Below are 21,409 nucleotides of genomic sequence, written 5' to 3' on the forward strand. Positions count from 1 at the left end.
GGCCTTTCACGCATCCTACTTTTGACGCCATTTGTTAGGAAAACTACTTTTCAACCCGCCTCAGAGTGACGCAAAAGAAACACAAACATCAGCAAGGCTCCGGAACAGATGAAATGTTTCTTGAGGTACCAAGGTTTATTGGTAGGCCAAGACAGAAGGTAGACGCACATCCCAGTGTTACGTCTTAGAAGCTGGCATCTTCTGCCCTGAAGCATATGTCAGGCACTTATATATGTTAATAAGTGCTGTCACAGCACAACCCCAAAAGGGGACACAGTCCAAACATGGGCACGCACATACAAAAGAAATGCTGCATATACAAAACTTAAAGTCAATAGTGTAAAAATATACATTATGCAGTGTGAGCATGAACACATGAACAGACAACAGGTGGTCCCTAAAGAAAAGGGGGCTGGGTTGCTGACTGGCTGAACTTAAAGTGTGAGACCGTGCTAAACTTAACAACATGGCTTGGAGAGGTTTGTTTGTACATCTGGCATAGGTGTCCGAGAGGTCATTAGGGAAGTCTTGGAGCAGTTCTAGAATAATGATGTGGGTGAGCTGGTTCAGCCAGTAAATGAGATGAGCAGGTGTCTTGGAAGGAGGAAAGAATAAATAGCTTACTGGGATTTAGATAATGGAGGAGAGAATCGGAACTAAAGTATAATAACCATAGGTACATACATGGGAATACATGTTTCTCTACACACACCACTTGTATTGTGGGCATATTTATAGCCCTTACCAACTGAGAACCGCTAGCAAACTCCTCTTTTCCTTGTGACTTCTCATAATTCTCTTTATCCCAGCTCACCCCTTCCACTTCAGTTGCCTCCTCCAAAATGCTGCTCTGCCGGTATTCTCCTGCCGTTACTCATGATGTAATTGTTCATGCCTGTCCTGTAGCACCAGCTGTCTCTTCTGTACCTATCTTTCAGACTTCACGTCTCTTGGTGTCAAAGGATGATGCCTATTATGGCATCTGTCAATGGTGGCCTTGATTCCCGACTACATGTGACATTTTTGCCATTCTTGACCACGATCTAACCAAGTCTCCCCATTTGAGGAGGAAACTTCTCTTCTCTTGCTTATTTCTTGTTAGCAACTGGGACATAGAGAGATACTTCTGAAGCACTACTTTATCTTGCAGTTCTTTAGACCATTGCTACAGAGGTAATTATCCGGGAAGGTTTATAATCCACATATCCTGTCATCCCCAATTCCTCTCCTACTCCAACCTTCCTGCTTCCACACTATTCGCTGTCTTCTCTTTTAATTTTGTATAGTGCCCCATGCTGTTGTTTAGCCATATTTCCCTTAAGTAACTCCACCAGTTGCCAGCAATGTCCCATATTCTCTTCCTGATTCCCTAGCATCCTGTCCCTCCTCGTCCTCCTTTCCCTACAGGTCCTGTGTGGTGACTAATCCAATGCCCCCAGATTGTGACACGCCCTCTTGCTTTATAAATCACTTCTCCAGCAATGGCACAGTGGTACATGCCCCATAACCATTCCATCATTGTTGAAGGGGGTCTTTCTCCATCCACCTTAGGACATTACCCTTCTTGGCCACGAAGAATACCATTCCTACTCCTGTGCACTGTGCCCTAGAGCCTCCCCACTCTCCATTATGTCCAAGATGACCACATTGGGTTCTGGAGCGATGATAAAACACAGAACTTTAACCAAGAGCTCATGGACCCATCCTTAGTAACACACAACCACTGGGCATTGCCAAATGTCACATGGGATGGTTGGGTGGGTGTATCTGAAGCACAGTGCTTGTGTTCAGCGGGCCATATGGGCTTCTTGCTATCCCATATTTTCTCCCACTGTGGTCTTAGCTTATAAAACACACTGGACAAATTAACAGTGTTCGTTATTGGTGGACCTGACAGCCTTGGGGTGGTCATTCCCCAACTTTTTGCCTGCTGGTTTTAGGACTCTGCACCGTTTATCACTGCTGACTGGTGCTAAAGTGCTTGTGATCTCTCTCCCCTAAACATGATGGCTCCTACCCAGCTGGCATATTTAATTTACCTAGAAGTTCCTAGTGAAGTACACTAGATGTGCCCGGGGCCTGTAAATTAAATGCCACTAGTGGGCTTGCAGCACAGATTGTGCTATCCACATAAGTAGCCCAATAACCATGTCTGTGGCCTTCCATTGCAAGGCCTGTGTGTAAAATTTCTGTGCCACTTCAACTTGGCATTTAAAACTTCTTGCCAACCCTCAAATTCCCCTTTTTTCTACAGATGTTACCCCTAGGGTAGGCCCTAGGTAACCCATAGGACAGGGTGCTGTGTAAGTAAAAGACAGGACATGTACTTATATGTTTTACGTGTCCTGGTAGTGAAAAACACACAAATTTGTTTTTCACTACTGGAGGCCTGCTCCTGTCATAGGCCAGCATTAGAACTGTCCTGTTATATTTTTAAGTGGTCAATTCTGATCTGAAAGGAGTAGCTCTCTCATGTTTAGTATGGCCAGAATGGCAATCGAAAATCCTATTTACTGGTGAAGTTGGATTTAATATTACTATTTTAAAAATGCCACTTTTAGAAAGTGGGTATTTCTCTGCAATTACTGCCACCTGTGCCTTACAGCCTGTCTCTACTCCACATATTGGTCTGTGCTCGTTGACGGCTCCTCTTGTGCATTCTGCCCTGACAGCCATAAACACAGGACACTCGAGTCACAACTACATTTATCTGCATACTGAATGAGTCTCCCTGGGGAGGAAGGGTGGCGGGGCTCTCCCTTACACTTAAAAGCCCAGTGGCCTGACCCCACACAGAGGTCTGATAACCCCGTACAGTGATCCTGGCAGCCAAGGCTGGGTTGATTGCTGAACTTGTGCACTTCAAAACCATCCTTTGAAGTTTCCTCCACTGCAGAGGCATTTTTGTGTGTGTGTATATATACTAGGTCTGTGACCCTTCAAAATTAGACACTTATGGATCTATACCTGGGCTCTGTCAGAGGTACTGCCTGGATGTCCAGAGGACTCATTTGGACTGGTTTGCTGGATGGATCACTGTCCTGCTGGTTTCCCTTCTGCTTGCTGACCCCCGATTCTGCTGAAAGGACTGTACCTTCCTGACAAGTGCTCTCCAAGGGCTTGGATTGAACTTGCCTCCTGTTCTGAAGTCCCAGGGCCACAAAGACTTCACCAAAGAGAAGACAACCCCTGTGCGTTGGAAAATCAATGAAACGCCTGCATAAATCAACACAGCTCCTGTCTCGCGGCTGAAAAATCACTTTATCGCCTACTCGATCGACACAACTTCTGCTCCTTCTCATCAGAGCATCAAGGATTTTCAAACCCCACATTGTAGTGAGAAACCAAGGCTGTGCTCCTGGATATTGATGCATCACCGTGCAGCATGGAAAGAAACGATGCATTGTCTGTGCCACACCGGAATATCTGACACAGTGCCTTATTTTCAATGCATTTCCTCCTCTGACACCCCGTGCGTTATTTTTGACGCATCCCTGGTACTCTGTGTTAAAAGGACAGATTGAGACTGTAGGAAATTGGCTCTTTATGTACTATTTCAAAGTAAGAAATAGCATGGACAGAGTCCGAGGGTTCCCCTTAGAGGTAAGATAGTGGCAAAAAGAGATAATTCTAATGCTCTTTTTTGTGGTAGTGTGGTCGAGCAGTAGGCTTATAAGAGGGTAGTGTTAAGCATTTGTTGTACACACACAGGTAATAAATGAGGAACACACACTCAAAGACAATTCCAGGCCAATAGGTTTTTATATAGAAAAATATATTTTCTTAGTTTATTTTAAGAACCACAGGTTCAAGATTTGCAAACAATACTTTAAATGAAAGGTATTTCACTCCGGTATCTTAGGAACTTTGAATCCTCACAATAGCATGTACAGTTTTGGCAAAAATGGCAATAAGCTATTTTAAAATTGGACACAGTGCAAAACTCAACAGTTCCTGGGGGAGGTAAGTATTGGTTAGTTTTACAGTAAGTAAAGCACTTACAGGGTTCAAAGTTGGGTCCAAAGTAGCCCAATGTTGGGGGGGTTCAGGGCAACCCCAAAGTTACCACACCAGCAGCTCAGGGCCGGTCAGGTGCAGAGGTCCAAGTGGTGCCCAAAACGCTTAGGGCTTCAATGGAGATAGGGGTGCCCCGATTCTAGTCTGCCAGCAGGTAGGTGCCCGTGACTTCGGAGGGCAGACCAGGGGGGTTTTGTAGGGCACCGGGGGGACGACACAAGTCAGCACAGAAAGTACACCCTCAGCGGCACAGGAGCGACCGGGTGGAGAGTGCAAACAGGCGTCAGGTTTGCAATGGGTTTCAATGGGAGACCTGGGGGTCTCTTCAGCGATGCAGGGAAGGGGGATGTCTCCTCTGGGTAGCCACCACCTGGGCTAGGAAGAGGGCCACCTGGGGGTCGCTCCTGCACTGGAGGTCGGATCCTTCAGGTCCCGGGGGCTGCGGGTGCAGTGGGTTTACCAGGCGTCTGGTTCTTTGAAGCAGGCAGTCGCGGTCAGGGGGAGCCTCTGGATTCCCTCTGCAGGCGTCGCTGTGTGAGCTCAGGGGGGTCAACTCTGGCTACTCACGGGCTCGCAGTCGCCGGGGAGTCCTCCCTGTAGTGTTGGTTTTCCGCAGGTCGAGCCGGGGGCATCAGATGCAGAGTGGAAAGTCTCACGCATCCGGCAGGAAACGTGTGGTCTTTAAAAGTTGTTTCTTTGTTGCAAGTTTCAGTCTTTGTGGAACAGGGCCGCTGTCCTTGGGAGTTTCTTGGTCCTTTTAGATGCAGGGTAGTCCTCTGAGGCTTCAGAGGTCGCTGTACCCTGGGGACGCGTTGCTGTTGCAGTTTCTCTTGAAGTGGGGAGACAGGCCGGTATGGCTGGGGCCAAAGCAGTTGGTGTCTCCGTCTTCTTGGCAGGGCTTCAAGTCCGCAATGCTTCTTTGTCTTCAGGTTGCAGGAATCTAATTCCCTAGGTTCTGGGGTGCCCCTTAATACTGAATTTTGGGGTGTGTTTAGGTCTGGGAGGGCAGTAGCCAATGGCTACTGTCCTTGAGTGTGGCTACACCCTCTTTGTGCCTCCTCCCTGTGGGGAGGGGGGCACATCCCTAATCCTATTGGGGGAATCCTCCAAAATCAAGATGGAGGATTTCTAAAGGCAGCTGTCACCTCAGCTCAGGACACCTTAGGGGCTGTCCTGACTGGTGGGTGACTCCTTCTTGTTTTTCTCATTATCTCCCCTGGACTTGCCGCCAAAAGTGGGGGCTGTGTCCAGGGGGCGGGCATCTCGACTAGCAGGAGTGCCCTGGGGCATTGTAACACGAAGCCTGAGCCTTTGAGGCTCACTGCTAGGTGTTACAGTTCCTGCAGGGGGGAGGTGTGAAGCACCTTCACCCAGAGCATGCTTTTGTTTCTGTCCTCAGAGAGCACAAAGGCCCTCACCACCTGGGGTCAGAAACTCTTCTCTCAGCAGCAGGCTGGCACAGACCAGTCAGTCCTGCACTGAACAATTGGGTAAAATACAGGGGGCATCTCTAAGATGCACTCTGTGTGCATTTTTAAATAAAACCAACACTGGCATCAGTGTGGGTTTAGTATTCTGAGAAGTTTGATACCAAACTTCCCAGTATTCAGTGTAGCCATTATGGAGCTGTGGAGTTCATTTTTGACAGACTCCCAGACCATATACTTAATATGGCCACAACTGTACTTACAATGTCTAAGAATAGACTTAGACACTGCAGGGGCATGTTGCTCATGCAGCTATGCCCTCACCTGTGGTATAGTGCACCCTGCCTTAGGGCTGTAAGGCCTGCTAGAGGGGTGACTTACCTATGCCACAGGCAGTATTTTGTGTGCATGGCATCCTGAGGGGGATGCCATGTCGACTTTGCCTTGATCTCCCCACCAACACACACAATCTGCAATGGCAGTGTGCATGTGTTAGGTGAGGGGTCCCTTGGGGTGGCACAACATATGCTGCAGCCCTTAGGGACCTTCCCTGGTCACTGGGCCCTTGGTACCACTGGTACCTTTTACAAGGGACTTATCTGTGTGCCAGGGGTGTGCCAATTGCAGAAACAATGGTACATTTTAGGTGAAAGAACACTGGTGCTGGGGCCTGGTTAGCAGGGTCCTTGCACACTTCTCAGTCAAGTCAGCATCAGTATCAGGGAAAAAGTGGGGGGTAATTGCAACAGGAAGCCATTTCCTAACAGAGACTCATTTAAACCTTTAAAAAGTGATATTTTGACTTGTGAATATTGGATGTTTGTTGTTTTAGTCTTCTCTTATTCAGATCATTTTTATAAATCTTTCTAAACTGGTGTGGAGTACTTTTTGTGGTATTTTCACTGTTATTATATGAGTTATGACACAAATACTTTGCCTTCTAACTTAAGCCTGCTTGCTCTCTGCCAAGCTACCAGAGGGCGAACACAGGATAACTTAAGTTGTGTATTGACTTACCCTGACCAGGATTGTGGTCCCTACTTCGACCGGGTTCATACCAACTAGACCCAATTTATATATATATATATATATATATATATATATATATATATATATATATATATATATATATATATATATATCTCCTTGAGATATTCCCTATCTGAAGGTTATAATGGTATCTTGGATTTCAAAGGGTTGAATTCTAACAACTGTTGCAGTTCGTCCTTGTGAGAATCTACACTGTGTCAAATTTAGAGATATCGGAAGAACGGTGATCTAGCCAGACCAAACTCCTGCTAATTTGCTCAAATTATATAATGTGGGTAATTGCTCATACATTGCCCAGTGTGAAGATCCCTAACTGGTCCCATGCCCAGAACCCCTTCAGCAGTAATGCCTGCGCACCCAGTTCCCGCACCACAGAGCGCTCAGCGTCCTCCACCTACCAGTTTGATTTAGAGCCTTCGTCTAGTATCGGAGAGCCAACTTTGTAACATGTGGGAGTCCGTGCGTCAGTGGAAACCTCTAAAGAAGCAAGAGTATAGCATGGGTCTCAAGAAGGTCAAGCTCCATCCTTTATGCAGGGTCCTCTCTGTCCCAAAGACCAAGTCTTTCCGCAGGACTAACTGGGAGGCCCAATAGTATGTCTGGCCACTGGGAATTCACAGCCTTCCAACATAGGCCAGTAGTGTGCACTTAAAAAAAGAGAATTGAGGGATAACCCCTTTCTCAGGAATTTTCGCAACCAAGCTTGCAAGTTTTGGAAAAGGTGGTGGTAAACAGAGGAGTAGTTCTGTAAAATGTATAGGGATCTCAGCAAAGCAGTCCTTTTAAAGGGGGTACTGAATCCCATTATTTTGAGTGAGTGTTGTCAAGCCCTCCAAGTCCTGTTTTGTGCACAAATGCAGCAGGGAGATATTTAAATCCCAAGCTCTGTCCAAGTCCTCCGAGATTCACACAATCAAATATTTAATGGCCCATCACAATGGAGTCACAGTGGTAGGGACTACACCACAATGGAGATGGTATTCATTCCAGCCAAGTGCCCTGCTCTATGTGGAAGGGTGAAGACCACACCTGTTGATCTGGATCCGAGCTTGAATCAAGATCTCTCCATTGCCAGGTGCAAAAATGGCCGATTCACGGTCCAAGGCCTTCTAAAAAAAAAAAAAAAAAAAAAAAAACTGCAGGCACCAGTGAAGCATCTCCCTCAAGGTCCCAAAGCTGCGCCAGGGCAACATTTACTCTGCAAAGTGAGTGGCAAATTCCTCGGGCTGGCATGAAAATAAGGGCTCAGATTATCTTCACGTAAAAGTTGGCCAGAATCTTGCTTAATTTCTTTACTATGGAATTAATGAGGGAAAATGAACGATAGGAACTGCAGTCAAACAGGTGCGATTTCCCCTTCTTCAATAGAATGTGGGTATGATTAGAAAAAAGACCAGTCGGCCTCAGCAAGTCAAAGACCTATAGTAGGTTGGGGGCTAAGAGAGGGGAATTGTTTTTAAAAATTCAGGGTGAGCAACCCATTTCGGCCTGAATCATGCCCTAGGGCATAGCAATGATGGACGCCTGAGTCTCATCAATTGTAAGAGGAAAATCTAATTCCTGTCTCTTTTCATGAGTAAGGGAAATGAGTTGATGATCATTCAGCATTGGCCAGTCCCTTTCAGTTTGCCTCGGGATGGTGGATTCACATATCATCTTAAAGTATATAGCAAATGCTTCAAAGGTCTGTATTCAATTTGTGTGCAGTTATTCAGATGTGTTGTGTGTTGCAGGGACAAATTGTACGTTCCCATCCCAGTTTGCCAGCCAGTAGATCAGTTTTCCTTCTTTACCCACTTGTATACCTGATGTTGGGAAAGTAACTATGCAGATTGCGAGGCACTGAGCAAAGTTTGACAGAGCGTGGCCGTCTTCCATTGTGCTCCACATTGTGTGCAGTAACTACTAGTGATCCAAGGTCATTGATTTCCCATTCTAGATCTGAAATCGCCTGGAGTCTGTCTCTCTCCTCTCCTGGATATAAAACATCATTACCCTCGGATTACCGCTTTGAATCCTTCACAGAAGGACAAAACCCAGAAGACGCAAGAGGAGTTGCTCTCAGAGTAGTCTGGTACATCCTTCTGCAGTGATTCGAGAAACTGATTATCATGGCATCAACGATGCCATAGGACTACAAGTTCCTTTGACCCTCAGAGGGTTAACTTCTCTGCAGAATGGTCCAAGAGCCCTCTAAAAAGAATCTGGACCCCCGCTATCGCAAGGGCATTCATGGTGGGGACAAAGTAGTAGTCATTGCATGCTGCCAGATGGTGTTGGGTGGAATAGTAAGTATATTGGCTAATTTCTCCATTCTACCTATGCCAGGCTCCATCATACCTATTGCAGAGGTTTGTTTCACAAGAATTTTCTGCCTGAAAGTGGCAGTGGATGAGAGTTGCATTCACTCATCACCACCATCATCGGGCCTGCTGAATAATCTACCAGCACTTCTGTTACTCAAACAAGCATGTCCTTGAACAGACCCAGTGGGATGTAGATGCTTACTAGTGTTCAGGTCCATCCCTCCATCAATGCAGGTACCATCACACAGCTCCCCGTAGACTCTGCCTAGAGACCACCAAGAGGAAGGATCTCCTCGGCAGCATGGCTACTCTGCGGTAGTCTTGGGTAAATCCGGAGTGGAACACCCTCCAGTGTCCTTGGCACCCCAGGAATTGACACTGCATTCCCTATAAGTGTGTCTCTTGTAGGAATAGAACATCTGGGGCTTTATAGCTAACATATTGCATCACTGTCCCCTGCTTTATCTTGTTGTTTAAGCCATTGACATTCCACTGCAAGCGCTGCCTAGGTCCTCCTTCTACTCCTCTGACCTATCTCCAAACTGGATCTTCCATACTCAATCCAGAGACCTGATACAATATACTCGTCCTCCGTTTTCTTAACTGGAGAGATGATTCAAAGAGGAAGTTTCCCATGTTCATAATGTTCATTTTGTAATGCAGAGTGTGAAATAATGAATGTGGTATAGTTCATAAAATGCCCACGTGGGAAAGTCTATGTGGGATAGATTGTGTGCAGTAAAACAAGAATTAATAAACAAATCCACTAAAGGTTTTGAAATTTTCATTGGGGAAACACTTTACCGAACTGGTCATAGGCCAGCACTATTACTCATTTAGGAACCTGAAGTAATTGAGAAACCAGCTCAAATGGGGTGAAATTAAGAATCTTTTAGAAAAAGAAGGTTGGTTAGCTACATATTCTAAATGCCACAATTCCAAATGGTTTGAATGAAGATTGAAAATCATCAAGTTATGTGCGAGGTAAGTTAAAAACATTAAAGAATGAAAGCCTATACTGCATGTCTGAATAGAGGGGGAACTTCTCATGGGTAGGATTTACTTGGAAAGACAAGCAAGTGATAAGTCAAAGACCTGTAGTAGGTTGGTGCTAAAAGAGAGTAAATGACAGTATCATAGATAGTATGAATGTAACTAGAACTATTTGTGAGTGTTCTCGCAGAGACTGTGGTATGATCTTTAAGATGCAAATGAGACTGGTAAGATGATAATAATGATGAAAGTAAGGCTTATATTCTGAATTGTAGGCAGTATTTTGTTTCAAGGTTTTATTTCAACTGAGAAAGGCAAGTTTCTTTCTCAAAATGAGTAGAGAAGTGTAAAGCCAAATGAAAATTAATTAATGAAGATTAATTCATTATGCAATTTGAATAATAAAAGAATGCATTGGAAGTCATTTTATGGTGGCATCCCTAATATTCAATTAGAACACTATAGGAGCAGGTAGAATCAAGAAAATTACTCAAATTGGTTCCCAAATCCTCCAGTTTGCCAGTGGCACGACAGAGGCAACTGTATTAAAAAAAAAAAAATATATATATATATATATAGTGCAGGCATTTTTTTGATTCTGTCAATATCAATCATGACATGCTCCTGTTTCTTTGTAAAATAGATTTACTGTGCTTTAGCAGAACTACATGGCCCTCCATTGATGTGTAATACCTACAGAACCTATTCACAAACTGCATCTTGTATTACTACTAAACATAGTAATACATTTTGTTGTATGTTTAGAAGTACTACTAAACGTATTACAAAATTCTACCCGCACACGTTTGTGTAAATCACCACCACCTTCATTTTTCCTATCTTTTCAATGGGGAAGCCTCACAATAAATGTTTTATTTTTAGTATTTGTTTCAACATTAAATTTAATTTAGTGAAAAAATATTTTCATGGGGTTTTATTTTACCTACCTCCATTATTTTGTATGGGTGGGGTTTGCAACACCAGTGGTTAGACATTTGTCGTGCTGGACTTGTTTGTTTTTTGTCTGTAGTAATTTGCACTCTTAAATTTGGCTCCACCCCCAGACGTGCTAGTCTAAACTTTTAAGTAACTTTACTCTCTGATTTAATAAATGATCCAAAGCATTGGTTATTAAGATTGTAAGAGGGAACTTACAAGTTCCTTTTGTAAACAGCCCCTTAAGGTTTTTTTTGTTTTACTTTAACTACTACTTTCATTACCTTTATAGCAACACAGTAGTGTTCACATTAGCCATCTGAGTATCTTTAATCAACATGAAATTATCCTGGCATGAGTTGATTAATTGTATACAGATTTGCGTTCTAAATGTTATCTGTGTATAATTTGTGACAATCTGTACATATGCTCAGTAATATTTTACTGGATGATTGAGCGATTGTATGAAGGGACTATAAGGGTGCTAAATTTGCAGTCATTCTTACAAGCTGTTAGAAATAGGATCTCTAGTTGTCAATGCTTTGTACCCTGCCCAAGTAGGGGCCCTCACTCTAGTCAAAGAAAGGGAGCCACATAGCTAAGTTAACACCTGTTCACCCATTTGGTAGCTTGGCGCGAGCAGACAGGTTTATCTCAGAGTCAATCTGTAAAGTATTTGTGTGTGTGTGTGTGTGTGCATATGTGTGTGTGTGTGTGTGTGTGTGTGTGTATATATATATATTTATATATATATATACAGACACACACGCACTTTAGAGAAAAAAAAAGCCAATATTTATCTCAGTAAAACAAGACCAAAACAACAAAAATCCAACATACACAAGTAGAGATATGACTTATTAAAGATTAAATCTCAGAAAAGCACTTAGCACCAGTTGGAGCTATTGTGTTTCTATCACAGCGCCTTGATGAAGTCGTTCCCAACAATCCAAAGCCACTCGCGAGGGGGTGCGGTCCGGTCATAGGATTGCACGGACCCAAAGTACAGTACCTTGGAACACAAGGAAATAAAGATGTTGCACGGAGTCGGGGAGATGAGGTGATCCTGTAGCAGGTGAGGTGTTGGTTCCTTACTGCAACTTGGGAGATGAGACATTGGTTCCTTACTGCTAGGCAGGGGAGGAGAGGTGTTTGTTCCTTATGGTTGCAAGGGAGGTGATTCGGTGGCGAGGCGTCTGTTCCTTACGATCCAGCAGGTTTGATGAATACAGCAGTTCAAGATGGGAGGCATTGACTGTGTGGTGTCGCAATCACACCAAGGGGCCACAGGTGCTGTGGCGGGACTTCGAAGGTGCTGCAGTGGCGTCGGGCCTGCGATTTAAGTCCCGATCGTTGCACTCAGCAAGGGATCACAGCTCCAGTGCAGGCGCAGTGGTGTGGAGTCTGACAGCGGCACCAGTTTCGAAGTCACTCTGGAGTTGATTTACTTGGTTTCTTCTGGGTTGCACCATAATTTAATGTCAAGGGCCCAGGAACTGGATTTGCCACCACTTGGAGAGTCCGGTCTCTCAGCAAGAGAGCCCAGGTGCTGGCATATGAAGTCTTTCCTGTCCCTGAGACTTCACAACAGGAGGCAAGCTCAGTTCAAACCCTTGGAGAACCTTTGGAAGCAGGATGTAGAAAGGAAAGTCTTGTTCTTTCACTCCCACGATGGAAGCAGCAGGCCAGCACAGCAAAGCAGCATCTAGCTGTTCTTCCTGGCAGAATGTCCTCAGTCCAGAAGGATTCTAAAGTTGTGGTCTCAGAGATCCAGTGCTTGTACTCATTTCTGCCTTTGAAGTAGGTAAACTTCAAAGGAAAGTATTTTTCGTGCACACTTCCCAGCCATTCACTGCCCTGGCTCCAGACACACTGCAGGAGGTTGGAGACTGCTTTGTGTAGGTACAGACACATCCCCCTTCAGGTACAAGTGTCATCTCCTCCCACCGCTCTAGCTAAGGAAGACCCATCAGGATATGCAGGACACACGTCAGCTCCCTTTGTGTGACTGTCTAGAGTGAATTCACAAATAGCCCAACTGTCATCCTGAACCAGTCTTTTATTCCACATACAGGCAGAGGCACGGAATGGTTAAGCAATAAAATGCCCTCTTCGGGCCTCAAAACATCACAAAAACGTTACTACACCTGCAGGTTGAGTATCTCGAATAATCTACTCGACCTAAGTGTAATTTACTTGACTCGGAAACAGGTCACAAATTGTGTGTCCCTAAGCAAATATTTTATTTTGCAGTCTCCTCCTTGTTCTTCTTTCTCACATAAGTGCACCTTCAAACTTGCCAGTTCAGCATTTCTGCTGTGAATTATTTTTAAAAAAATCCTCTTTTGTTTGATTAGATACACTAAACCTTTGCTCCATGTATAATAAATCTAGCCCACATATGGGGTCATGATCCATGCATAAATTAGTTTACTAATAGCTTTGCCATCAGGGAAGGATTGTTTCTCAGTTTGTTTAAAGACTCACTTGTAATAAATATATCACTAAAGCATGATGTGGTAGCACACTGTCATTTACAGACAGTAAATTTCCAAGAAATGTCCAAAAACCTTCCCACTGACTTGCAGCTTTACTGATAATAATATATAGTGTATTAATAATAATCTCTGAAAATTGAGTTTCAGATAATATTCATCATTTGCACATCCCCAAGTAGTGTTTTTGACTTTTTTTCATCCTATTAAAATATTTTTTCATCACACCATAAAAAAAAAGGTCTTTCACAGCTACTGAAATATATTTTGATATGTTTGTAAAGTTGACTTAGTTATATAAATATTGTGTGTTAGGAAACACCTGATACCAAAAGTCTTTCATTTCACATAGGTCAGACAGTTCACCTTACAAAATCCTGGAACTCTGCAGTCACAAAGAAAAGTATTTGCACTGCAAGGAGACAAACTAACTTTTGACCTCTATCTCTGAACACAGAGCAAATGTGACAAGAATAAGATTTAAAGGCATCTTATTTGCTAATTCAGTTTCTGACTGAACAGAACACCTGTTCTTTGTCCACTTGCCAGAAGGGTCGAATGGAATCTAAAAATAGCTCAACCTCATAAAATAAAGCCTGCCATAGCGAGTGGTCGCATAGATTGTTTTCGAGCTCTGCGCTTTCTAAAAGTGGCACTTTCATACTTGCACTTTAAATTCCAATTTCACCTAATTATGTATTTTTAAATTGTGAGTTCGGAGACACCAAACCTCAGATTGCTAGCTGATCCCAAGTAGAAATTTCACTTGAAAGATATTTCAAGGCAATCCCCATGTTAACCTACAGGAGAAATAGGACTTGTAATAGTGAAAAACGATTTCAGTATTTCACTGGCAGGACATGTAAAACAACCAGTACATGTCATACCTTTTTAAATAACTGCATCTTGACCATGGGTGGTCTGAGATATGTTTACAGGGCTACTCAAGTGGGAGGCACAATCAGTGCTGCAGGCCCACTAGTATCATTTGGTTTACAGGCCCTGGGCACACATAGTGCATGTTAGTAGGGACTTACTAGTAAATCAAATATGCAGCCGTGGGTAAATTAATCATCAGTACTATTTAGACAGAAATCCCTTGCACATTAGCACTGGATGGCAGTGGTAAAGTGCCCAGAGTCCTAAAGCCAGCAAAAAACGAAATTCAGCACAGGATCAAAACGGGTCAGAAGCCAAAAGGACAGGGGAAACCCTGCAGAAAGGGCCATTTCCAAAACCAACACATTCACTTCATAAATGTTTACCTCTTCTAAAGGACGAAAGAAGCTGTTTTGTAGTTTGATAAAATGTTGGGTGACTTCTCCTGCTGCTACATTGGTCTTCTCTTTGGATTACAGAAGTGTTCATCTCCTCTTCAGGTACTACATACTAAATTTAGTCTGGCTGGAGTATTCAATGGGAAGCGATCTAGGAAATTAAACTACAAACTACTATAAAAAACAAGGCATTGGTTGGTAATAAAGGAGTTGGACTGAAATGGTGGTGATGGTGGGTCATACCATGGTGTCACTGCGTCACCCCAGTTTCTCTAGTGTCTAGCTAAAGAGCGTGCTCCATAGTCCAGTCTTTTGGGGGTTTTTTTCATGGGGAAAAAGGCTACCTAACGGAAATAGGGCGGTGACTGATAAACTAAATTTGTAGGTGCAACACTCAAACCAGTGCAGGATCTGTCCTGATAAATGTGGGAAAAGTTATGTGAAGTAGGTTAGTCGCTTTTGTAGGCTAAAGTATTTTATACGTTAAAAGCTGACTCCTATATGTAGGGATTGGTTTAAACGCAATCTCCTAACTAGATCTTTGTTTGCCTGCAGTTTCTGACTGAACTAACAAGACTGTTCCAGAAATGTCGGACCTCAGGTAGCGTTTACATCACCCTGAAGAAATGTAAGTAAAAACTCCCTGATCTAAAATGTTCAGATCCTTTGTATTTAGACTTGTACGCGATGTTAACCTAACTGTAACCAATTAAAACAACTGTCTTTTTTTTAATATTTGAGCTGGTGCAGTACATAGTCTTGAAGCAAAAATAAAATGCAGTGGAAGGTGTACACTTGCCACCAAACAATAAACGGGGCTGTACACAAATATTAATATCTGTCTTCTTTGCCAACTAGCTTTTCAAGACATTGACCATGTACCATAGTCAGGTCAGCTTCACCAGTCATTTTTTGCCTATATTTATAATTAAGTATTTTGTCTGCAAAATGTGAGCCATCCTATCTGCATGCTATGCAAGCTTCACCCTCATGCGAAATGGTAGCTTGGTTGAATCGACAGGTAAAATGTGCAACTAATTTCAGCATTGATTCTGCCCACTACGACATGCTCACCTCATTTACAACCCATCCTGAGCTGATATTCACCTAAGACCCTGATGACCATTGGTATTCAATTTTGTCCTTTGCTGTACATCTCTCTCTTCATCATTGCATCATGAATGATGCAAAATACCTAAATCTGATTAATATCTACTCTGAGCCAGTTCGTTGCTTACAGCGTGTTTTAGGTGACTCCACTTAGGAAGGTGAGGTACATCTTCTCTGATTGATTCTCAAGCCTTTAGAGCATGGCAATAAATTTGGTACAGAGACCAGAGGAAATTGTGATGAAGTAAGTACCAGCCAGAATGAGTGTTCTATTCAGTTAGACTCGATAGTCCGTATGGAAAAGTGGGAGGAAGTTTTATGAAATGAAGGGTAGTGTTTGCGCCTTTTGTCACATTGTTAACATGGGAGCAGTGAAATTAGCACTGAAAAGAAAACCCACATGCTTTATTTAGTTTTTTAAAAGAGGGGTTCAAAGGCCTTTTGGCCCCATTAAAGAACTGTGTGATGACCGGTTGTTGCTAGGCTATCAAAGGATAATTCCTTAAATCTGAAATATAAGCTTCGATTCACAGTTCAATTCCTCATCTGTCCCTGGTCTCCATCCAAGAGCTCATTGTCCTTTTTTTCTAAATGCACGGAGTTTGGAGTAGTCTTTGTCAATGTGATTTCTATAATTGATAAGTTTTCAGCTCCTGTTCTTAGCCAGGTCATTTTGTTGTCAAGCCTAATTGTACCAAACCTCCCATCACTTCTACCCTGTGCACAGTTAAGTGTTTATCCTTACGGGTAACTTCAGAACATTGTGACCACTCGCATGCTAAATAGTGCTATATAAAAAAAATATAAATAAAACAAAAATAGAACTATTTGAGGAATTTCTAGGGCAGTCATTATTTTGTCCTTTTTCTTTCATGTAAAGATGATGGACGTACAAGACCCATTCCAAAAAAAGGTCATATAGAAAATTTTGAGCCTGCAGATAATAAATGTCTTTTGAGAGCTACCGATGGCAAGAAGAAGATTAGTACAGTGGTAAGTAAAAATCGATGTGGGAAATTCGTTTTTAGCTACCTGTATGTTACTGTATGCTTGATGTTTGCATGTGGTTGAATTAAATGTTATAATGTATTAACGTTAAAAGTATGTGGCCATTGAAAACATAACTTTTTACCCTATGTTTTTGCTTACTCAAATGATGTGAAAAACTTAACATCAAATATTATTACATTAGCTGGCTCTTCTGCCAGATTTGTGGTTGCTGATGCGATCTCCCATGCCAGGTGGACTAGGAGGGAGGCATTACTTGTGACTCCAAAGGCCCGGTTATAGTACTCCTCAGTCGGGGCTCCGCTCTAGAGTTAGCACGGTTGACCAGGTATTTAGGTTGACCGTGCTACACTGGAAATATGTAGTCTTGGCAAAGCAAACACTATATGTCACTTTTGTAGACCTGCGCTCTGCCTTTGACCTGGTCCCTAGAGACAAGCTTTGGGGAGTGCTACACAAAAGAGGGGCACCATCTGATATCATTCATTTATTAACACGTATGCATGAAGGCACATACGCTCAAGTAAGATGGGGTAACCAAGGCGAACTGACTAACAAGTTTCCCATTAAAAGAGGTGTTCGTCAGGGATGTGTCCTAGCGCCACTTTTGTTTTCTTTATTCATTAACGAGGTGGTCCAAGAACTCATGACATGCCAGAATGATGCTCCCAGCTTAGGCAATCAGAAAATCCCAATTCTTCTTTTTGCGGATGATTCTCTATTGATCTCAAAGACCCCTATGGGGCTGCAAATTCTTGTGGATAGATTTAAATCATTCTGCTGGAATTTTGGTTTAGAGCTGAACTCGAAGAAAACAAAATTGATGGTGCTTCGCTCTGGCTCTCGTAAGAAGTGTACGATCAGGTTAGATGGAGCTATTTTGGACCAGGTTAGCTCTATCGACTACTTGGGTGTGAGGCTTACAGACTCACTCCTCTGGGACGAACAAGTCGGTAAGAGTGGCGGGCTTTTGCAACATCGGGCAGCATCCATATTACGCCTTTACAGGAATACGATCGCTAAAGTTGTGTCTCCAGCAGTTAAGATTTATGTGGCCAAGGCACAGGGTGCTGCTGTTTATGGTGCAGAGATTTGGGGCATGACAGATAGCAGTAGGATAACTAAAATTGAGAATAGCTTTGCTCGGGCTCTATGTGCTTGTCCCACTAGCACCCCATTAACCCCCCTTTTTTTAGATCTAGGGCTTAAACGTATAGCCGATTTGATTATCTTACGGCCCCTACTATATTGGGTGAGGCTTTGGGTAGTTCCTGAACTGGCTATATATAAGTCTTCCCTATTAGAATTGTTAAAAACCTCTAACTCCATGTCCATACCATGGATCAAACACGTATCTAGTTGGTTTTGCATGCTAGGACTGAGGAACTTCTGGGAGAATCCCCAGCAACTTGTGAAGCCCCATGTAAAAGTATTGAAGAGAGCTTACTGGTCCCACATATGTAATAATTACATTTCTCAGAAATCGAATGGTCATTTAACTAACTCGTTTATTGATTTTAAATGGTACCCTGAGTTTGAACCATACTTAGATACAATACCTGATTTGTTAGGCAAAAGTTTGTATGCCAGATTTCGATTTGGAACATTACCCCTGAAGGCCTTAACGAGCAGATGGGGACCTAAGTCAAGCTCTGATACCTGTCCTGTATGTGGCATTCCTTCCGAAACAGTAGAACATTTTATGTTTTTTTGTCCCGCCTATTCAATCCCAAGGTTTAAATGGATATATAAAATCTGTAGGGAATTGAATTTAAGGAAATGTTTTTTAGCTTTGCGGATCTTAAAAAGCCACAATTCAAATGTGACAATTTACGCAGTAAGTAAGTTTTTAGCAACAGCATGGCGCATACGCACTTTTTATTTACAATGAGTTGAAATTGTTTTAAGACGGGCAAACATGGATCATTCTTTTTTTAAATTTTTCTATGACATTATGGTTTATATTATTATATTATATTGTATTGTATTGTATTGCTTTGATGGTCTGTTGGCCGAATAAAGCTTATGTGAAACACACTCCTCAGTCGGTATCTGGTCTATAAGGAGGTAAGCGTATTAAGATCGTACTGTGTATATTAAATATGTGTGCAATGTACTAAATACATCAAGCTCCGGCTGAAAGTATTGGAATTCAGTCTATAACTGAGCTTCCTCCCACCCACAAACCCAGTAACCAGAACAAACGTGATTCATCGCAGCAGTTAACACTTCATATAAGATTAGAAACCCAGTAAGGTCATTGGCAAAGGCTATTCTAATAGTTCCAAATAACAGCATATGAATGAATTGGGGTCAATAGCTAGCTGCTGGGTATCGGCTTTTGTGTTCTGTAGTCTTTCGCTGGCTGTCAGGGAAATGTGTTTTGTTTTGCAAGTACATGTTATATTGATTTATTTGTTGTGAATGGAGCTAAAAAAGAAGCATAATTTTCATAACTGGAACAGGCAAACAATGTCACAAAACTGGTATGTGGTATAGTTCCTGTAAAACTGCGCTGTATGCGTGTAATGAAATTGCAAGTTTGATGTTTACATGTTCCCGATCTAGGTAATTTCAGACTAATTATGAAGGCTAAAATCTTTTGTAAGTGACTTGTATATAATAGTTTTATTTTTTTCTACAGGTAAGTTCCAAAGAAGTGAATAAATTCCAAATGGTGAGTTACAGTGCCATTAACCAACTCATTCTATAGTTATTGTATTATTCATTAAAAAAAACAAGTGTTTTTGTTAGTCTATGGCTACTAGCCAGTCAACTACAGAATATGAAGGTAATTGATTGTTTAGTTTATATTTGGCTCAATAAACTGTAATGTATACAGATGTAACGCCAGACAATTGGCATACAAATAGCCTTTGTCCTAAGTTTAGCTTGTACTGTTGGTGACTGTACAGTTTAAGATAACCATGGGTACTATGTCAGTGAGAACTGTATGTTGCCTAGATCTAACTCCGTTTTAACACTTGCATCACATCAGGTTTTCAGAAAATATGACTTTGATTAACATTATTGTAGATTTGTGATTATTTTTTTTTTTTTTAGAGGGAGCCTTTTTGACGTTTAATGTTGTGGGTGTTATGCTTCAGCGAAACCTGGTACCTTTGTTTCTAAATCCAACCTTACATGCTTAGTTAAATATAATGTAACTTACTGATTTGAAACACAAAGGATGGCCTTAGGAATTTTAATGTTAAAAGCTCTTTACTATCTGTATGATAGCCCATTGCCTTGTTTAGTGTGTAACTGGATATTTTTGCCTTTCACTTAATTCAATAGAATAGTGTGTAAATATTTATTTTTGTTGCAGGCGTATTCAAATCTTTTGCGAGCAAACATGGATGGCTTAAAGAAGAAAGACAAAAAGAGCAAAAGCAAGAAAAGCAAAGCAACTCAATAATGAACTGGACTGATATTTGGCATTTTGGAGATGGACCAGACCACACCCATCCCCCTTTTTTTTTTTTTTTCTCTTTTTTTTTTTAAATGTTCAACGCTATACAGTATCCACCTACTTTTACTTTAGTGACCATGGCCATTATTTTTTTTAAACATTAGTTTTTATCTGGTGTTTTTTTTCATTACCAACTGAGACACCATACTGAGTAAAGTCTCCAGAAACATTGCTTGTTACTTAAGATTCGCAAAGGTCTAATGTTGCTGCAGTTTCCAAAATCTCTTTTGCAGTTGGCCAAAGAAATAACATCTTTGTTGGAGGAGCAGTGATATATATATATTTTTTTTTTTGGGGGGGGGGGGCCACCAGAGCAATGGAATTGGTAAGAAGACAAATAATTAAAAGTAACCAGCAAGACAGTCTTCCAGTTGTACCCACAGTTTATCTTATTGACATAAAATTATTTCCAAAAATGAAATATGTCAACAAGACACTTTGAGCACAAACGTTTTGTTTTCCTTTTGATGTTTAAATCTAAATGGTTGAAGAAATTTGTTGCCACGCGGTTATTAAAAACAAAAATACAACAAACATATTGCTGTGACTTATCGCACACATTTGCTTAACAGTTTTCAAGCACATAGTAATTTTACCAAGTTTTTGTGTGGCGAAGACTTATTATTTAATAACATTAATTTAACTTTATTTGGTGGCATTTGCTGGGTTCGACTGCAGGATCATGTTGTTTTTGTATTACAGTTTGTCCACTTAAACAAAAAAAACTTATGAAATAAACGTTTGAACAAAGTAAGTATTTTCTGGTATTGCAATGCTTACCACGCCATTTGTGCATGCCACTGATGTTGCCTGACAATAGTAGCAGCAAAACAGACCATGCTAATTCTAAATTGTATTACACATAGCCATTAAAATCTTATTTGTCACTTTGTGAAATCTAAGCATTGTTCAGTTGGAGTATTTTTTAAAGTTGACCACAGTGAAGAGTTTTTTTTTATTTGCCTTTGCTTGCCATCTACTGTAAACTTGGTTTTACAAGTTTTTAATGGTATTGTAATAAACATCTTCATAGGGGAAATAATTCCACACGATGTGCTTTACATTTACAAATTTCTCTCCTATTCCCAACTCAAACATTTTGTCTGTGGTTGGCATATTGATGAACTATTTTACAAAACCATTGTATATTAAAACAGGAAAATATGAGCAGAAAACAGTACGCAGACTACATTACACATGCTTGTCTGCCTGGAGCTTGTTCCTGCTATCTCAGGTGACTGCTGGCAAGTGCCTATTTCAACATTTTCCATTGCAGTGTTAGTTGAAAAGCTGATCATGCTCCTCCTGCCCTCTTATT

At 41.8% G+C, this 21,409-nt stretch overlaps 1 protein-coding gene across 1 annotated transcript in view; it reads left to right on the top strand.

The window, feature by feature from the left end:
* SRP14 (signal recognition particle 14) overlaps positions 1 to 20,845 on the top strand; it is a 46,914-nt gene extending 26,069 nt beyond the window's left edge. Inside the window, exons 2-5 of the mRNA XM_069208604.1 lie at positions 15,057 to 15,129; positions 16,492 to 16,604; positions 19,264 to 19,296; positions 19,948 to 20,845. Of these exons, the coding sequence (XP_069064705.1) occupies positions 15,057 to 15,129; positions 16,492 to 16,604; positions 19,264 to 19,296; positions 19,948 to 20,037 (309 nt within the window). The 3' untranslated portion in view covers positions 20,038 to 20,845. The remainder of the gene's footprint in view (positions 1 to 15,056; positions 15,130 to 16,491; positions 16,605 to 19,263; positions 19,297 to 19,947) is intronic.
* The last annotated feature ends 564 nt before the right edge of the window (positions 20,846 to 21,409 follow it).

Source organism: Pleurodeles waltl, chromosome 9 (assembly GCF_031143425.1).
Source record: "Pleurodeles waltl isolate 20211129_DDA chromosome 9, aPleWal1.hap1.20221129, whole genome shotgun sequence".
Classification (NCBI taxonomy): Eukaryota; Metazoa; Chordata; class Amphibia; order Caudata; family Salamandridae; genus Pleurodeles; species Pleurodeles waltl.